The sequence below is a fragment of the Strigops habroptila genome, chromosome 10 (genome assembly GCF_004027225.2).
Source record: "Strigops habroptila isolate Jane chromosome 10, bStrHab1.2.pri, whole genome shotgun sequence".
NCBI classification, from domain to species: Eukaryota; Metazoa; Chordata; class Aves; order Psittaciformes; family Psittacidae; genus Strigops; species Strigops habroptila.
The window spans coordinates 22145261-22161674 of NC_046359.1; the positions used below are offsets into that span (position 1 = coordinate 22145261).

Sequence of the window (16414 nt, forward strand, 5' to 3'; positions counted from 1 at the left end):
GCTTCATTGTGCTGCATAAAAGTTAGTTTGATGTGTTTGAAAAGTTCCTGTGTTACTCTTGGTGTGAACTTGTATGTTGAAATTATCCTGATTGTAGTTTAGTCTTTCAAAAATACAAAAGCTTTTTTGCATGTTTTTGCAATTGTTTTTTCCCAAATGTTTTTATTACACATGGGAAGAAATCACAAGCAACTTTGTCTTCCAGTTGCATGAGCGATATTCTCCAAAGAATTCCTCAAAATATCTTGATTAGAATATAGTGTAATTATGTTATATAGTAACTATGAAAACAAACATCTGAAACTGTTTTTAAGCATGCCAGTAATAGTCAGTATACATATACTGAATAAATGCAAATAAAGTACAAAATAGTATTTTGGTGGGTTTAAATATGTTAAGGTAAAAATTGTTCACTTGGCAATGAATTTTTATGGCTTGTGCTCCTAAATTCCTTGTAAAAGGTAGATACTGCAGTAGTTCGCAGTCTTCAAATGGAATTGGTGAAATCCATGGTGGTTTGGGTACTGAAAGAAGGATCTCAAAAGGTAATTTTCAACCTCTATATAGTGATACATCTGTAGAGCTTACAGTTTTACAGTTTAGAAGAAACGTGTTTTTATAATGCAGATTGAAAATTGTTTGTTAGTGTGAAGTTGGCTGGAAATGCTGATTTTTTGTGAATAAAGGTAAATTTATATATAAAATGTTTGTATAAAAAACTCACAAGGCAAGAAAAACATGCATCTGTGAGTATATAAAATGGCTGGAGCTTTGGGGTCCAAATTGTCCTCTGTTTACCTGTTTTTGTGAATATATATACATGGACTGCTGTCAACCCAAACAACCCAACTATGTGGTATTTTGTTATTATGGTATTTGTAAATAATACTGTGATATGCTTGGGACACTTTACACCAAACATTGGTAGAACTTGCTGGCTTTCAAGCATACGTGTGTAGAGTCATACTGAGTAGAGCCGCACTGGGAGCACCAGTGAAGATGATGAAAAGGAGTCAGACCTCCTGTGTCTGCTTAGCTGGAGTTAATCATTGTGCTTAAAGTAACTGTACCCAGGTGTTTGATGCCTACTGTTTTCATACTTTTGTGGCAAGGAAAAATACAGTAATTTTGTTATAATAAGGATGGGGGGGGGGTTTCCCTTCTGAATTGACAGGACAACATTTATGAGTGGAATTCAAAACTGGAATGATTTAATATTGTAAAACACTATCCTCTTACATTTCTAGTAATCTTGGCTTAAGATATATGATGGTCTAGTTTTCTAACAGTCAGAAGCAGCAATAGAAGTTCCCTATTTACTTTTAAATTCATTTAACAACAGTACATTTAACAATGTGCACATGAACAAACTTTGAACGTAATAGTTGCATCCCTACTTAAAACCAATTTTGTAAAAGCCTGGAGAGGTACTTTCCTCACATCGTATTACCGAAAGTGTGAAACAAAACCTGTTTGGAGTTAAAATACTGCACTCCAAATGCAACAAAGTGAAAAGCTTAGTTTAAGTGTTTTTCATGTAATAATACTAATAATAAAAATACCTTGCCAAGAGGTGAAGCATAGGTAATTTATGAACTTAAAGGAGGGGGGAAAAAAAAATGAGACTGATTAAAGGTGACTGCGGCTGTCACTAAATGACGCCTCAGAGAGAATTACTGTTATAACTGCCTGGAAGAAATTTTGCTTCTTGAATAAAAGGTGCTCTTCAAGTTTTTAAGTACATTTCAGAGAGACAGTGTTAGGCAAACATGTACTTTTATTGCAGAAGGAAAGTAATCAGTACTTGTCAAAAACGTACAGAAATTATCAGAAATTTAAATGTTTATCTTTGGATTTCAGTTCCCTGATCAGGATCCATCAAGGATATTGCTGCTTACAGTGGAAATGTCCTGAGTTTATGTGAAGGTGAAATTGATGGAGTCTTACAAGTTGGAAAGGACCACCAGAGATTTTTCTAGTCCTACCTCTTGCTCTAGCAGGTCCCGTGGCAGCAGGATCTCAAGGCCTTTTCCCAACAAAGTTTTGAGCATTTTGAAGGATGGAGATCCCACAATCTCTCCAGGACTCTCGTAGTTTGACCACCCATGTGGTTTAAAAGAAAGAACAAAACAACTTTTATCAAGTTGTAATTTCCCATGTTCACATTTGTGTTTGTTGCCCCTCATCCTAGCCTGGGGCACCTCCAAGATGAGCCAGACCTTGCTGTCTTCATACCCGCCAGTTAGGTAGCAGTAGGCAGCAGCAGGATATCCCCCTTCACCCTCCTTCTCTGGGCTGAACAAGCCCTGTTCTCTCAGCCTCTCCTGGCAGCTGGTGGCACCATGCTATTCTCAGGTGTGTCCCTGTCTCTTTTCTGCTGAGGATCCCAAAGCTGAACAATACTCCAGCTGTATTACTCCAGACTCGCAAGTGCTAAGTAGAGGGAAGCATCACTTCCCTGCAATTGCAGGCTCTGCTTCCTCTTGTCCTTCATACAAGCCAAAATTGAGCGTTTGGTGTTCTCATAATAGATGTGGCTTTGCAGTAGTACAGTTAAGTTTAATCCCTCTTTGTTTTCTAACACTAATTCAATGTCCAGAGTTCAGATTTTGAACAACTATAAGGGTATGATAAGGAGGATGAGTATGATGTTTCATTCTGGTACCAGCATTAGGGAAGATTTTTATTTATTTATTTATTTATTTAATTTGAGTTGTCTCTAAAATTGAAGAATTACATAAATGAAATCTCCAAAGTTAGAAAGAAAAATGAAAAAAACCTCACAGCAGGCAAATTAATCCTCTGCACTAAAATTCAGCGCAGAAAGTATCAGGCTCAGAAAGCGTATATGAAATCAAGATGTTCTAATAGAAATGTGCATTTAACCTTATACATAAGCACTGGCCATCAATTATCAGCAAAATGTGCTCTATTAAAATCCATTGTTTTCATCTAGTCCCTCTTCAATCCCCTTCTCTTTATTTTCCTCTTCTCTCTCTCTTTCTTTCTACAGCATAGTTTTATTGTTGGTAAAGCACACAAACCGAAACAACACCTGTTTTTCCCACCCATTTGTGCCCTGGTTCTTTCTTCTGCCATTTCTACCAAGAGCAGCAATGAAGGCCTAGCTCAGATCATGCAGTGGTACATGGTTTTTCAAGCTTAGCTACTGCTTGCCTATTTCAATAGACAGAAGCCTGGCAGAGCAGAGCTGGCTTTATTTGTTGAGTCTTGTCTAGCGAAGTGAAAAGGGCTGATTTTTTTTTCTTTTTCTTTTTTTCCCTTTTTTTTTTTTTCTGGCTGCATTTTTGCACATGTGGGGGTAGAGAATGAAATGACTTCTTTTGTCCTCTTCTTGCAGCTCACTGAGAAGCAGGCATGCATATAAAATTACTGTATCTCAGGGCTTACCTTTAGGGACAGGAGGGAGGAAAAACAGATTTGTTACGCTTGTCTGGAAACACTGAGGATGCTGAGAGCAGAAACGAAAGTGGGAGGTGGCAGAACAATAAAACGCAATGAATTGGACTAACAAAAACTTTTCAAATTAAAATAATGACAGTTTAATTTTGTCTCTTGTAAGAAGTAACACATTACTGAATATATCAAGGGGGCAAAAAATTGGTGTGTGTGTCCAAGACACAAGCATCAAAACACAGAAGTAAAGGTTTGAAAAGGCACCACAAAAAATACATAACATATCTGCTGGGTTTTTTTTCAAGATTATAAGCTACACCTGCAATTAAAGAGAAATTATCTTGAGGGGTGAACTTTAGTGATGGGGAGTGAAACACAGTCCTATTTCTCTCTAGGTTTAGTTTACATCCAAGTGGATCAATGAGTACTAGCCTGCATTGCAGCTTTCAAGTGAGTTTTTGCGGGTTCTTTAACTACATATTTTACCTAACTATTCCGTAGTCAGATGGTAAAGCTATGGTCTTCTCCAGTTCTCCAACCTTTGTTACTGTCTGTGAACTTTGCTTTGGGTAGCATTAATGATTCATATGGTTTGTAGTGGTTTTAGCTACTAGTGAGTGTAAGCATTACGTGGGTTTTTTGTCATTTGAAGTGTAGGGTTTGGGCTGGCTGACCACTAACCAGAATGTAGCTTCAGAGTAAGTCTTACATCTTGATCTTTTGCATGTCTAGGTTATTTTGGTGAGAAAATGGAATGAGGTAGGAAAGGAGGTTTTCAGAATAGGCTCCAGATGCTGTAAATCAGTTTGTTTGCAACACTAGTTTATATACTCTGAGTCCTAAACAGGCATGACTAATTAATGGAGTTTCTGGAATATATCAAATTATTGGTCTATATCAATATGTTCTTGATTCCCAAACTAATGGTTTGTTGAAGCTGCAAATGTCAAATATTAGACATTAATATAATTTAATCAGACAGTTTACAGAATGAACTTGAAAACAAAGAGTTCATTGAGATTAAATGGATTATAGTGTAGGAATCCATGGATTCTGGAATACATTGTCCTCTCATACCACGTGTGCAAAGCTGTGAATTGAAGAATTCACAGGAATTTATAAAATATCTCCTTTGACCTCCAACCTAGTAATCTATATTAAACTCTTCCCAAAAAGTCTGGAAAAGGTTTAATTTAAATTGGAAGAGATTTGAGGCATCTGCAGAGACACAGATGCCATTATACAAATGTCCCGCTTGTATCTGAACAAACCTGTTGGTGGAGTTTTAGATACATACAAAGTGTATGGCTGCTTTTCTTACAAAAATTACACAAGCGACAGAATTCAAATGTTACTTTGAAACTTTCAGCAAAGTGAGGAATCTGAACCGTGACCTGAGTTAAGTTTGAAGTCACCTAACTTTGCTTTAGTGTCTTTCATGGAGTTTTCCCCTCCAAAATCTGTACTTAGCTGACATAATTTAAAAAGGATTAAAAATGTTCATCCACTATATAAACTGTTGTGAAGGAGAAAGTAGGGCTGGGAGAAGCTATGAAAGCTGAAAATTGTGGAACACAATGAAAGCAGAAAAGCTCATTCTCGTAATAGGATAATTTTCACTTGGCTGGAAGGCATGAGTGCAAAAGCTGCCTGCTGGATGTGGAGCCAGTAGGCACAGAAATTTGTAGTTTAGATAACACTGTGTACTTCTAACAACTTAATCAGTGTTGAGTAGTATTTTACCTTCAGTCTGAGAGTAAAGACTAGGATTTAAGGATGGCAAAATCTGCCTTTCAGTGTATTTGGTTTGAGGATGAGAGGCAGCAATGTGTGGCCACCTCCAATCCATGCAAATGTGCATACTGTATAATAGATGTTATGGCTTATTACCCTGGTGGTTACTATATCATTTCATCATATTTTCACAATTTATCAGTATGTGTATTGGTTTTTTTTCAAATGTAATTTACTTTAAATCTTCATTTCGTGAAGTGGAAGAACAGGATAAACTCAAACAGTCGAAACAGTGAAACGAAAGCTCACAGTTACTTCTTTAAAAGTCATAAAATCTGTGTTTACTAAATGCTTAGTATAATGTTAATAATGCTCATAACTATAAATTTGTTGGTTCTTATGTGTTTGAGTTCTATGAAAGACACAAGATAGAGTAAATTAGTCTCACAGAGCAAAAGTCCTTCAGGAAAAGATAGGTGTTTCATTCCTTCTATATCCTGTTTTATGATGGTAGTATTGAGGTTCCATGTTATTTTCGTAAGTTTTTGGATATTATTTTATTCTAACAACTTTGTTTACTAAACCACATTCATATTCCTGGCTACCATGTGTATTAAAACAAATTTCATACTCAAACATATTTAAGTGGTGTCCAAAATTAAGTAGTATACTGTTCATAAATACCTAATAATTGGCGATAGTATCTTCAACTGCAAAAAGCATAGTGTGGTACTGCAGAAGTATACTGTAAGAAGTGATGTTTTTCAATTAATAGACGTTACATGGTTTCCAGAGATCTTTCACATACAGTGTATCTTACATTCCGTTTTGGGATTCAGGGTCTCTTCTGCTTTAAATTTCAGTAGAAGTGATCTTATTCACACAGAGAAAGATTTGATCTACTGAGTCATGTGCTTTGATTTGCAGCTTGGTATTGTCAATTAACTGCACTTCGGAGAAAGCTTTGTTCAGTTTTTAAAGTAAAAAAAAAAAATCTGCACAAAGGTTTGATTTAATACTTTAGGAGAGAAGTGGGCAAAACATATTTTACATTCAGTTTTAAGCTACAGATGGAGAAAAGCTGATTTCATAGTGAATAAAAAAAAACATAGTATTTTTTCTTGTTTCCATATTTCAAAAACCTTATGTGGCATTATAGTGCTTGTGATGAGCATACATCACTTCAAAAGAAAGTCTGTTTCTTGTATTGTTTTGGAATTACCAAGAATATTCATTGATCAGAATCAAAATAAATTAAACATTATTCTCTTCACTGTTGCACTATGTATATCTATTAATATACTCAAGTAATCTCAAATGTATTTGTTTTATATTTTCTTACCCTCAGAACCCACATACATCACAATAGGTCCGCCGACCTGTGAGATTCTGGTGAACTGCACTTTGACTGAAAAAGACTGTATTTATAGCTTCAAACTGGACCAAAATGGTTGCCGCATTTGTCAGTGCAAAACTAGTGAGTATGCAAAAATAGAGTGGCTTCTACCTTTTATATCGAGCTGTATGCAGAAATGCTAGTATGCTGTTTATTCCATTAATAATGTTGTTTGTATTGGGTTAGTATGTGTGTGCTTTATAGTTGTTCATCTTTAAAGGATAGGTTCCTGATTTCTGACATTGCTTCTTTGCTTGCTTAAAATGTGTTGGGAGGAAAACATAAAATGTTTAACTATGAGTAAAAATTAACAGCTAGATAGAAAAGGTTATGATTTGGGACTTAATATTCATTCAAGCTTTGAGAAGTCTGGTAAGACTCCCACATTTCATTTTCCTCTATGTGTGTAAGGAGCTTAAGAGCATCTAGGTTTGTGCACTTCAAAAACTCCCGTTGCTAAACAGCCTATTTTCAACTCAGCTTTTTTCCTCAAAATTCAGGTTTTGAGGATAAATGTTTGAAAATTATATGCTGGGGGGTGGTGTTTGATATATACAAACATATCCATATATAATTTTATTTCTATAACATATTCTTAAATCCTAGCTAAAGTTTTGGGGTTTTTTATATATATATGCAGGCTTTAACATCTATTTCTTCCCCAAGGAAAACCATTGTGCCTTGTGAGAACTCTGTGTGTGTATCAGTGAAGCAGCAAAAATGTATTTTGTGTATGTGTTTCCTTAACAATTTGATGTTTACAGATGAAATACAAAGCAAGGTCAGGTGGCTGTTGGAAATGCCCAACAAAGGACACCTGTGGATTACTAGTCTTAGCTGCAGGATGCATCATGCTGGCTTCCAGCCCAGCCTAGGAGTGGGTTTAAACTCTTTGTAATTTCACTGTAGTTCTGCAGGTTCCTTGTAGCCTCTGAGGCTTTCACAACTGAAGTACTTACGCTGTTCCTCCTCTTCTGGTTTCAGTCCGCCCATTCTCAGCCTACCCTCTAAACCAATATGACTGTTTTATTGGTCAAAATAGAAACTCTATTGGTACAAACTAGAGTATTAGGCTTGGATTGGTGCTTTGCGTAAGGAGCAAGAAAAGGGTTTGTCCTGGCTTTTTTAACTTTTTTTCTGGGGAAATGTGTATTTTTTGTTTCCATAAGATAAAGGACCAAGTATCTTAATAAAAAGTAAATATATGGCAAGCAATAATGTCATTATGGTAATACAGAAATAATACCTTTGATTACAAGTTGTGTTCGTGGAAAGGGCAACTTTCCATAGATTGCATCCAAGTTATCGCATACATGTCTTATTTAGTTCCTAAGACAAAATTGGAAATATTAAGTTCTGCTTTTAACATTGTAATTTGATTATCCTTTTTTATTGTTGTAAAATTGATCGGGGAATTTGACACAAACAAGAAGATGGACATACTCAGCAAATTTCATCATCTGTGTGTGTGTGTGCAGTCCTTCCCTCCAGTTTGGTGCAAAGGTGACCAATCACTCCAAAGATTAATTTCTTTTGTCCTAGATTACCAGATTGCATGCGTACACATACCACATCCTAACATCCCAGGAAGTCTCTGTTCTTGCTTGGAGTGTTTCTGATTAAATAGTGCTTAAGAACCTATTCAAGGGAATCTCTTGCCAGATTTGCTTGAAATTATTTTCGTTTTGCAGTAGCAAACTGTCTGGAGCAAACTTAATACTCTCATTTGTCTGTCATGTTGGGGTTTTTTTTCAGTTAACTTGAATTGTAGATTGCTTAAAAATCTCAGTCATTCAGAGAGCAGAAACATTTATTTTCTAAAAAAGTGAAGAAAAATAACAGCTTGGAAGTCTTCGTCACTTGGTGATTATCAGTTGAAATGACAGAAATAGAATTTTTCCATCAAGTAATGTCTCTCGCTTACAAGGCTCTAGACAAATGAGTGTATGAGCGCTGAGAGGAAGGGAGTTTTATGTCAAATATGCTGCTGCTAGATCTCTGCATTTTAAGATCCTGTGTACTTTCATGTCCAAACCAGTGTAGTTGCATCTTGACTCCCTAAGAACATCAGAAAGGGTATTATCTTTAGCTCACGTAGACTTTTGGGAACATCACTATCTTTATACTGCGCCTCTTGTTTCTTGCTGGTCTAAGCTGCTCAACTGAGTCAGATTCAAAGTGCCCGAGTAAAGGAGGCCTGCGTGCCTTCCATTACCATTAGAAGATGTCATCCTAATTCTACTATTCTCTTTCCAATAAAGTTTCCTTTTTTGCTCATTTCTCTTTAGATATCTCTACTGAAGATTCATTATACTTCAGTCTGTTTCAGCCAAAATAAAAGCAAAATGACAAGTGGAAGAATATAGATTTAAAGCTGTAAATTGTGATTTGTTACTACCTTCATTTACATTCCTGTAGCCAGAAATCAGTACAACAGGTTTATTTGAAGTAATTATCTAAGTACAATATCATGAAATTTCTTTGGTGCTTTATTGTAATTTGGTTTCAAGTTTATCCAGCTTAACTCAAGCCAACTACAGAATAAGAAGGGAAAAAGAAGCAAATCATAATATTTCTAGAACACAGTTTTAATAGAAGCAGTTTATACTTTGTGCTTTATTGTTCTTCCTGGTTTTGCAGTGAATGCAAAAACATGCTGTAACAACACGCAGTAAAAACATACATGCTATAAAGTAAAATAAAATTAAAAAAAAAAAAGTAGAGGCAGACCAGAGTTGTAAGACAAAGGAGTTAAAAGCTACCACTGAGTAAAAGGTGAGCACAGGGTGGGGAGTTCTCGTGAGTAAAGATACAACCACAAATGATGAGAGAGAAAGAATGATGATACTGACTGGTAGAGTATAGAAGCCAAAGCCGCAGCACTACATGAGGGTAAAAGGAATAAAGTATAATCCAAGTTATAGGAAGAATTGCTGAAAAAATATCCCAACTAAAACTAAAAGAATGGGAAACAAAATAAATGCATTACCAAAAAAATACAAACAAAAATATATAAGATGGTACAAGAGCAAGAAACAAATAGAAAAAAGTAAATAAGCAAAAAAATGTTACTTGTAGGGCGCAGCAATTGCTATTGTGTTTGGAGTCTCTAGGGCCTTTGCTTTCATAGGGAGAACTGGTGTGGATTAAAGTCTTTAGGAGGAGGAATACATTAGGGGAATGAAACAAGGGCAGTGATCAGGTATTTGTGGTGTCCGTTCTTCCAGAGACTAACAGGCACATTGAATAATACCTGCTGATTGCAGTAACATAGGATTTCAAATCTGATGGTTGTCTGCTCAACACTCAATAATTCTTCAGTGAAAGTCTGCAGTGAGGACCAATATCTTAACTGGCCTTGTCTATTCCTTGTATTACATTTGTAGAAAAGAAAAAAGCCTTGAAAAATCTTTCCTGCAACTTCGACTATAGCGTTCTACCCCACATGAGTTGAACATGAAGTACTGTTTAGGGTATAGCTGAGAGAATGTATGGCTTTATTATTTTATAACCTTTCAAATCTGACTAAAATTGAATTAAATTAGAGCATTGCTGTTAATTTTAAAAATTGTTTGCTTCATTTAGAAGGCTCAGCTTTGCAGTTGCAAAGGTAATTTGCAACTTTTGGTAAAATTTTACAAGACACGACTGTTATGCAATTTCATTAATTCCAGACTCCTTATGGAGACACACGATTGTAAAAGTCTGAGGATGAGTCATTTTCCCCGCACATCATCGTACATTATCGTCCACTTCATGTTGTGGTCTTTTTTGTCTGTCACAACAAATGATTAAATTATTTTTCAAAAATTAGGAATCTTCTTATGTTATGTGTTTGCACAGTCCTCTAGACATAAAACCACCTTTCCCCAAACACTTTCCATGTAGATACAGAAATATATTTAGAAAAGCATTGATACTTTTTCCATAAATGAGAAGAAAATGTATTAAAGGAGGTACTGTCATTCACTCAATACTAGCAGACATCTGCAGCATGGACTTCAGTATTCTGGCAAGTCACACCATCTCCATTTTATAGCTGGTAACGCAGAGTGGAATTCTGACACAGAAGTTGGGTTAGGCAGTGTGGGACTTAGTTTAGTTGTGTAGATGTTCAAAGGCAGATTGGAAGATTGAGAAAAGTTAGGTAGGTGCATCTATGGGCCTTCTATGAATAGCAGCGGTCAAGGCTCTGAAAGTTTATGGCATGTTAGGAAAAAGCCTAAGAAAAAGTTTGCAGGTACTACAGTGGGACAGTGCATCTCAACTCTTCTTTTTTTTTTTTTTTAATGTGTTAATCATTCAGTAGTTATAGTTTAGGGTAGGTTTTCCTAACCTTTCAGTCTTCCCAGACAAAATTCGAATATTTTATTCATAGAATCATAGAATTGTTTGGGTTGGAAGTGACCTTAAAGATTGTCTAGTTCCAACCCCCTTTATTCCTTTATAGTGTTACTTTATTTCTGTAAATAATCCATACTCAGGAATATGTTCTGAACACTTCAGAACTCCCTCAGTCTTAATTTTGTCTATTTAAAAAAACATGTTATGTTTATTTTGTTTTCAAACTAAAGTGGCACGAGTAATCACACACATAGACTAGTCATGCAAAATGTATGCTTGAGATAATGCAAAATTCCTGTAAATAGTAAAGTAAAATATAAATTAGGTAACACTTTTCTATTTTAGTAACACTTATCTCCCATTGTTACTTTGATTTAGCAACAAATTCAATGAGGGGAGAAGAAAAAAACCAAACCAAACAAAGCAAATAAACAAAACCCAAGACAGTCCACATAGTCTTCCTTAGAAGAAGGAGACTACAGGGAGATGTGCAAGGAGAGCGCATCTTGGATTTTGGAATAATTTTGTAGACCTAGCAGAAAATGGATGTTCTATTATCCTTCTTCAGTGATGTGAAAGGGAATAGATACTAATACTACATATTAGACCTCAGTTAGTGAAATACAGCCATAGAAAATTTGGGATGAAGCATGTTTCTGAAAAATTTAAGGCTCAGATCTGAAAAAAGTACATATTCTAAGTAAATTAGAAATATTAATTCTAAGTACACATGCAGAAGATAGTGGAAATGCTCCCTGAAGAAGGTGGAGTTATGATGAATTATTCATGCCAAATAAGTATTATCTATCTTCTCACTAGGATAAAAGTCTTTGGTGGGTATTTCTGAAGATTACAACAATATACTGGGTTTGGTAATGCTTGCAATATATCTAATGCAATAGAAGCAGATGATAATTTTTCTTGTGAAGAAAAAAAAGCCAAACACCCTTGTGCTGGTAGAAGGTTTGCAGAAGCTTGGTCATTTTCCAGTAATTTCACCTTTGAGATATCACTGATAGAAATTCATTTTCATGAAGTCATATGTGGTATATGAATCCTAGAGTTGTTTAGAGCAAGTATCCAGGTGGGTAATTTGCTTGAATAGACTCATGAGATTATTTTTTTAAACAGGGTTTTCTAGCATCACAGTGCCCAGTCCCTTCATTTTTATCCAGCTATTGTGAATCGTGAGTTAATTCTAACAAAAGGAGGGAGGGTTAGTGTGGATCTGTGGAGGCAATATATTCAGAGAATTCCAGTTACTGATAAGTAACCTAGTTTTCTCCTTCATAAATTTGCCTCCCCAGATCCCCACCCCTGAAGAATAACCAGCAGTAGCAATCCACACCGAGAGGACGGCTGAGAAGTGCTTAATTATAAAGGTACTGTGAAACAGTTCTCCTGATATGATCTAGCCTCAGCATCAAGAAAATAATGATGGTGAAGGTATGTAGCTAGCTTTGTGTAGCCATGCTACAGATCGTCAAAAAAATGGACACCAGCCTAAGACAAGTTGAAATACTGACATAATTCTTGTCAAGTATCTGTTAATTTTCTCTAGCAGTTATTTTTTATCTGTGAATTAGAGGATTGACAACTACGAGTATTTCAACAGGCTATGCATCTCTAAAACGCATTTTCAAAAGTTTCTAGACTAAAGATGACTTTCAGTCTTCACAGTACAATTATCAGTGTGTCCATATGGAAAGTAATAAATTGGAGAAAAATAAATACCCCAGTTTAAGAGCTTACAGTTCTTATATGCCATGTATATGCTAGAAGAAGGAAATCAAGAAGTTGTCTTTTAAATAAGAGTTAGCTGGAATTCCAGTCAAGCTATTAGAAGTTCAAACAGAAGACCTTTTTTATACCTAAACATGCAATTCACAGAATTGATTTTTTTTTTTTCTTTTCAGTTTGATTTTTGAGCAATATTTTATAACACTCCAAATATTCATAGGTTCATGGGAGGTGGACATGTGAGCACTTTGAAATCAGGAATAAATCACGCATTTGATGGTTTGAATTTGGGCCAAAGAATTGTGATTCCTTTTGAGATACATTGCATCCAAGGTACCATACTTGAGGAGGAGATTGTGTCGTATCTGAAGTATACGACTGCTGAGTGAGTCCTCACAAATGCACAGATTGCTAACATTGCATATCCTGGAACAGAATTTTGGTCTCGTCTTGTTTGCAGGGTGGGGCCTGGACTATAGTAGGTCACATCCGTATATCAACTGCTCTCGCATGCTGATTTTGTACATACTTTTCTTTCCTACTCAGTCTTACAGTGATCTGACAGCCTTTTTAAAAGAAGAGTTGGTGTTAGTGTTGAAAACAAGAACTTAGTGGAAAAGAGTTTTAAAGCACCACCTAGTTTGTGTGCAGTGTGCTGTATAGGGCCTCACCGTATCTTGATAATCATCTCTTCTTAAGACAACACTTCCTTCTTCAGTGTTGTCCCATCACCTATATCCCAAACAGATTCCTCTTAAACAGTATCATGCTCTTCTGAAACTCTAATATTTGCATTATTATAGTCTGTATGAAACTGAGTGGATGAAGAAAGGGTGAGAAAGAAATCACTGTATTTAAAAGGAATTTTTGGGCAACAGTGACCAGGCTTAAAAACCTTGGTTCTCATATTTGTTAGTAATTCACAGATGTTTTTTGGAAGGCCAATTCATCTTCAACTGTTCTTTCCCTTTCTATTTGTGGGGTTTTCTTTCCCTTTCTACTTGTGGGTTGTTTTTTTTTTTCCCTGATAGCACCTTATTAGATTGATCCAAATGAATCCAGTAATTTGAAATTCCCGTATCCGAGTCAGTATATAATGTGTTGCAAACTACAGAATGAAGTATTTGCTAGAGCTACAGTGTTTAGAGGGGTAAAAGCAATAGCTTTTCCCAGTGTAGTGAGGTCTAGTCAGGACTGACTGGAAACATGGATCTTTTGGTAGCTGACTTTGCTGCAGCTTTTGCAGTCATGATTGCACATGGAAAAGAAAATTGCATGGTTTTGTGTGGGATGGATTCACTGCTCTAAGTATTCTCTGTGTGTTTGTCCTCAAGTGAGTATTTGTTCCTAGCAGCAGGCTATTTTAATAATGTCACTGGTTGAGGACAAACAGCCTTTCCGTGATTATTGTCCTAGCCTTCTGCTGTAGTTAATGCAGTTGATACTCTTACAGAATTTAATGTGACGTTTCAGCATATGTCTGTCCTCACATTAAAAAGCTAAGTATTTGTGGTAAAAATACAGTTATATTAGCCTGAGACATTCAGGAACACATTCATCTTTTTCTAAAGTCATATCACGTCAGTAGCATTCTGATATCAACCAATATCCTGCACCTGAACTCTCGGCTTGTAGCACAAGTTCTTGTTTATTCCTTATGGGCGGCATGACCTTGTATGTTTCCAGAATTATATTTCAGCCACTATTACTATTTTATTCCCCTAAGCCCTCCTATTACCTTGTGTAGGAGGATTGTTTTCTGTATTGACATTACTTCATTGACATTTCATTTTTCAAAGGAAAAATTAATGAACATATTTCTGCTGCTCACACAGAAGAACTCTACTCCCCAGCCAGATATTTTCCTAAGCAGCACAATGAAAGATGTCCTCCCTTTAACTGATTTCCTATTCATCATTTTACTTCTGGTTTAGTCATCTACCACCTACCTAACCATTAGTTTAGTTCCCTAGGTGATGTCAATATAACTGATCAGTCAGAGAAATAAGGATGGCTTATACTGTGTGTTCAGAAGCTTGATTCCATTCTGTTCAGAGTTCAAGTGCCATGCAGGTGTCTAATGCAGTTCTCAAACTTTGAAAGGTAGTTCTCGTTTTACATTAGCTTTTAAAATGTTTCCTCCTATCCTCTCCTTTCAGACTTCCTGATTACCCCTGATATACTTTCAAAGCAGTTGTTAGCCCAGCTAGAGCTGGATCTCTTCTCTGCAAATATGTGCCATGATTTGGGTTCAGGTTCCTTATGAAATTTAGCTAAGCAGAGGTGGAAAATACCTCTAAACAAATAACCTCCTAACATTTGGATGTAATAAATTTCCTCAGTTCATTGCAGTTGAATTTCATGGACTAGTTCTCGTTATTCTAAAGAATGAAGAATGATGTATTTGTCACTTGAAATGTAAAACCTTGGCAGAAAAGTCTTTTTACTTATCCTTTCATAGTGAACTTGTGATTATTTTCTTTATGATGAACTTAAAGCTATAGCTAAGGCTATAGAAATATTTTCAAGTTGACAATTACCATAAAATTAATCAAGTTGTCAAAATCATAAAACTAATTTGATTCACATTCTAATCTTAAATACAATACATTATTTTCTGAAAAAATAAAAAAAACCAAAAATACCCAATTTAAAATACTAGTCCAGTGTTTTTAACAGGCCTGTACAGCAGACGTAAACTGGGTATCTGTACTAGATTGTACTTCAGTTTGAGACTGCCTGTTAGTTGTCATGTTTTTAATGATGTGTAAGTAGGAGAAATTTAGAAGGTCAGATGTGAAAGCAGACCAGAATTCACTGATTTTCATGATACTAAATTTCTTCGTAGAAAATCTTTTTAAAAAAATATTTTAAATCTTATTTCCACAGCTTGTAATGTCATAACATCAGAAATACAATAACATACTAATTTTAGTAACAAACATCTTCTCAGAAGTCATCATTTTTAGCATCTTATTAGAAAGACTGTCAGCAGAGGTCTGTGGAGATTATTCTGATTTCTTTGTATAGTACTGATGTAACACTAGTAAGTTCAGATGTTAACAGTGGTCTGTATTGACTTCAGCAAGCTTTTCCTGTATGTTGTTTTGATGACTTTTTGGTGTGCTCTTCAGTGTCTGTTCCTAACATTGGTGGCAGTGGTGGTTAGTCAGTCATCCATTCCAAGGCTTTGAAGAGCTTTTCTTTCTTGGCCACTTAGAAAGTGAAAGTTCTTTTGAGGGTAACTCACTATGTAAAGGATTAAGCAAGGAAGATGCTGCCTTGAGACTGGATCTTCTGGTTGGTATGTCAGGTGACTGAGTTTTATGTATATTTAACACCATAAGCTACTTGGAATGAGACACCATCTTCCTGCTTTTATAGCACTGTCTTAGACACCTTAACCCTTTTAATAAGGTGTATTAACTTTACACATAACAAATTTGTTTTGCATCTCTGAAAGCAGTTTCACTATCCAAATCAAAGCAATCAGTGCAGAGAATAATACTGAGGACAAAAACTGTAGGAAAAATCTGTAGGATTCTGAGGAACCATTGTTTTAGTGTCTTTTCTAACTTCATACTCAAGCCCTGCGTGTTGTACTTTGATAGCTCTCCTTAACACATAATCTGGAGACAAATGAGATAAAGATGTGCCAATTAAAAAAATTGGTTTTGTTGTTTCTATTTTTTAGATTTTTTAGATTTTTTTTTTTTCTTTTTTTAGTTTTATTCCCAGGTCTTTTTTTCACCTTTTAAGATGTCTGTTCATTTTTCCTATTGC

The 16414-nt window shown here is 35.7% G+C and overlaps 1 protein-coding gene across 1 annotated transcript in view; it reads left to right on the forward strand.

The window, feature by feature from the left end:
• Positions 1-16414, forward strand: part of CRIM1 (cysteine rich transmembrane BMP regulator 1) — a 188459-nt gene that overhangs the window by 140068 nt on the left and 31977 nt on the right. The window contains exon 8 of the mRNA XM_030498818.1: positions 6500-6628. Coding sequence (XP_030354678.1) covers positions 6500-6628 — 129 coding nt within the window. The remainder of the gene's footprint in view (positions 1-6499; positions 6629-16414) is intronic.